This window comes from Hordeum vulgare, chromosome 2H (genome assembly GCF_904849725.1).
Source record: "Hordeum vulgare subsp. vulgare chromosome 2H, MorexV3_pseudomolecules_assembly, whole genome shotgun sequence".
Taxonomy (NCBI): domain Eukaryota; kingdom Viridiplantae; phylum Streptophyta; class Magnoliopsida; order Poales; family Poaceae; genus Hordeum; species Hordeum vulgare.
This window is the reverse complement of record NC_058519.1, coordinates 524077522-524081679: the sequence shown is the minus strand read 5'-3', so window position 1 is coordinate 524081679 and position 4158 is coordinate 524077522. Positions and strand designations below refer to the sequence as shown.

General features: G+C 39.0%; 1 protein-coding gene across 1 annotated transcript; it reads left to right on the top strand.

Annotated features, from left to right (window-relative positions):
• Positions 1–421: 421 nt before the first annotated feature.
• LOC123426993 (polygalacturonase inhibitor 1-like) lies at positions 422–1511 on the top strand. The gene has a single exon (XM_045110916.1). It carries the CDS (start codon positions 431–433, stop codon positions 1421–1423), a length of 993 nt encoding a protein of 330 aa, XP_044966851.1. The 5' UTR covers positions 422–430; the 3' UTR covers positions 1424–1511.
• Positions 1512–4158: the final 2647 nt, after the last annotated feature.

Genomic DNA, 4158 nt, shown 5'->3' with positions numbered 1-4158 from the left:
GAATGAAAACTTCAAACGGCGCCTTAAGTGTCATATAGGATTTGTCAAGAAAAAACCGCCATGAATAGATTTTCTTTTAAATTAGAAGAATAAACTGTTTTGCTAAATCTAAGATTAATAAATTAATAAAAACGGAACTAATCGTTCATTCACTTTCATTCAATCCCGTTTTACTCTAACAGTTTAATGTTTATCAAGTGCGTCGCAAGAAACCACACGTTCCTCTCCCTTGCAAATGCACCAAGCCACTGACAAAAACTTTGATCATTATTTTGGGGGGCACAAAAGCTTTGACCATACTTTGGCTGCCTTCATGATCACATCAATCCAGTTGACTAATTTCTGGCGAGATCATCAAGCTGACTTGCACTCCTACAAATAGCTGATCAACGTTCTCTGTGACCCACTCGTACCAGTTCGAGCGATCAACATGGCAAACCACGTTGCACTACTCCTCCTCCTCCTCCTGTCTCTGCAGCTCACTGCGTCATTCTCCCAGCAGCCCGGCGACGACCCGGACCTCCCGACGCTCCTCAAGATCAAGGAGCAGTTCGGCGAACAGGCCGCTCTGGCGTCCTGGCAGCCCGGCACTGACCACTGCAACTGGGCCTACGCCTACTGCAACCAGTACCGCCGCGTCGTCGCCATCTTCCTCCAGAACGTCAACATCACCTCCACGATCCCGCCGGCCATCGGCGACCTCGACCAGCTCCACACCATCAGCATCGACAACATCCCGGGCCTCCACGGCCCCATCCCGGACACGTTCGGCAAGCTCTCGCGCCTCTCCATCTTCAACATCATGCGCACCTCCGTCTCGGGCTCCCTACCGGCGTCGCTCTCCCGGACCAACCTCACCTCCGTCAGCTTCTTCGGCAACATGCTGACCGGCAGGATCCCCATGTCGCTCCAGGACCTGCCGCACCTCACCTACTTCGACGCCTCGAACAACCGCCTCGTCGGCCGGATCCCGCCGCGGCTGGTGAGCAACGGCACGCGCGACAGTCCGCTGGGGCTGACGCTGACGAACAACCGGCTGACGGGGCCGATCCCCCGGACGTACGCACGCGAGAGGTACTTCATGAACTTCAGGGTGGCCAACAACATGCTCACGGGGGACGCGGCGTTCCTGTTCGGCCGGCGGAAGACGGTGTCGGACGTCGACCTGTCCGGGAACAGACTCAACTTCAACCTGACCGGCGTGGTGATGCCCAAGAACCTGCTGTTCCTCAACATGAGCCGCAACCGGATCTACGGCGGCGTGCCGGCGTCCCTGGCGCAGTTGAAGTGGCTGGTGACGCTCGACCTCAGCTACAACCGGCTCTGCGGGGAGATACCCACCGGCGGGAACATGGGTCGGTTCAAGGCGGAGGCCTACGAGCACAACAAATGCCTGTGCGGGACCCCGTTGCCGACGTGCTAGGTCGTAGGTAGCTGAGGCTGATCGATCTGTCACGTTCTCTTCTGTTTTGCGGTGATACTGCATTGCAATGAATAATCTATACCTACTATACTAATACTATACCATACTAATACTAATACTAATACTATTACTAATACTATACTAATCTATATCTATATACCTATACCTATATATATACCTACTAATAAAGTAAGGATAACTTCTGCCCGTACGTCATTAAATTTACCTCTAAATTGGTAAAAATTACCCATCAATGATTCGTTTTTGCTTTTTTAAATTCGCGGCCAGTGTGTTTGGTTCATCTAGCGAACGACCCCTTTAAATAGCGCAGATGGCAGTAGCCCGAGTGACTTGACCCTTCAACTTACATCCGGGGCACCTAAGTTTGACCCCCACTCCCACTGAGGTTCCTCTTTTCTATTTTCTACTTGATTTCAGGTTGGCCTAAGTTAGAGCTGCACTGTTGCAACTTCGGTTCAATTTTTTTAATGTTTCTACTTTTTACAGATTTAAATATATTTTTAAATACTTATATCTTTTTAACTCTAATTCTAAATTTCAAAAGTTATGTATGAAATAGCTTAAAAATATGTAGACTTCAAATATAATATTATCTTTCATGATAATTATTTCTGAAATTGTGTTTACATCCTTAATTAATACATTTTTTATATGAGGGATTTTAAAAACTTTGGCCCAACTATTTTCTTTTTAACGTTTCTATTTTTTGCAGATTCAAATATATTTTAAAATATTCATATCTTTTAAAATCTAACTCCAAATTTTGAAAGTTAAATACAAAATTGTTTAAAAAATATGTAGATTTCAAATATAATATTATCTTTCCCGTTAATTATTTCAAAAATAATGTTACATTCTTAATTAATACCTTTATTTATATGGGGTGTTTAAAAAAATATTCGTTATGCATGTATTTTCAGATTGATTGTTTTCAATGAAGATATCTAATATGTTTGCAACCAAATTAAGTCTTGATGGGTTACAGTTACAAATACATAGATCAATAAAGCAGGAATGATGCTCTTATGCACATGTTATCATTGAGTATTAGAGTGTACTTTGCTATTTTCTTTTTAATGTTTCTATTTTTTACAGATTCAAATACTTTTTTATAATATTCATATCTTCTAAACTCTAACTCCAAATTTCAAAAGTTATATACGAAATAGCTTAAAAATTATGTAGATTTCAAATATAATATTATCTTTCATATTAATTATTTCCAAAATTATGTTTACATCCTTAATTAATTCCTTTATTTATATGGGGCGTTTTAAAAACATATATTCGTTATGCATGTACTTTCAGATTGGTTGTTTTCAATGGAGATATCTAATATGTTTGCAACCAAATTAAGTCTTAAATTGGGTTACAGTTACAAACATATAGATCAAGAAATCAGGAATGATGCTCTTATGCACAGGGTATCATTGAGTATTAGAGTATATTTTGCTATTTTCAATCTAATGCACAATTTGTTGGGTTCGCAAAAGGTGAATTGATACGGGCAACTAGGTAGATATTTTTGTTGTCTAATAAATTAGGTATAACTTCAATACACTTAAAATATCAAACCACTTATCATGTTGTTCTTCATATAGCACCGTAAAAGACTTCAAGTGATTTGCCGACGTCGTCGAGTGTGTGTATGAGAGACGATTTTTTTATTTCATTACAACGCACGAGCATATTTGCTATATTCATCTATGTCTTTAAAGAGGAATCCCAAAGAATCATGAACGAACGATGCACCAGGTGTCTGTGCCATTGGAGAAAGGGGAATGTGAATTTTGTCTCCCGTGCGAGGCAATTTTTCTAGTACTAATAAGGCAAGGATAATTCTGCCCGTACATTATTATAAAATTATCCTTGAAGTTGGCAAATTTTATCCATCAATGCCACACTTAAGTCAAAAAACGATTCATTTTTCGGATTTCAAAAATCACCGCGCCCAGTTATGTTCTCACGAACTCATATATTGAAAGACCATCAACATGTTATTAGCATGATGGCTAACGCTGCAACCTTCCACCCTGGAGACCAGGGTTCGATCCATATTTCTCACCCATTTTCTCTTCCATATCCCTGTTTTGTATATTTTTTTTACTTTCTTATCCCTGTTTTTTTTTCTCTAAGTTAATTCCAGATTTTAAAAGAACAAAAAATTTAAAAGTTGCTAGTTTGGAAAAATTAGGAAAATGATAAAATGTTTGTGTATTCAAAAAATATTCGAAAAGTCATAAAATGTTCATGAGTTTAAAAATTGCTCACATATTACAAAACAAATCACGATTTCAAATAAATTTTCATCAAATAAAAAATGTTCATGATTTTTTAAAATGATCCGATATTCAAAGCATATTCAGGAATTTGAAAAACATATCTATCAACTTTTAGAAAATGTTCGCAAAAATTAAAACACATCTATAAATAATGAACAAAATTAATTATCGCTTACATAAAGGTTTTATTAGGAAAAATCTCTAGAGGTCATTTTATGATTTTATCTAGTCCCTCGCGATCGGTAAAAAAAAGGTGTTCGTGTTTTGTACAACGCTAAGCCCAAACAAAATTGACATAACTTTCTATGGGTTAGTTTTTGTAAGCTATAACTATTTTGCTTTCATACACAGTTATGTTTATTCTCATACCACAATACTGGTTATGGTAAACACTGTTATGCTAAGTCAAGACGAGACACATCAATCATCAGT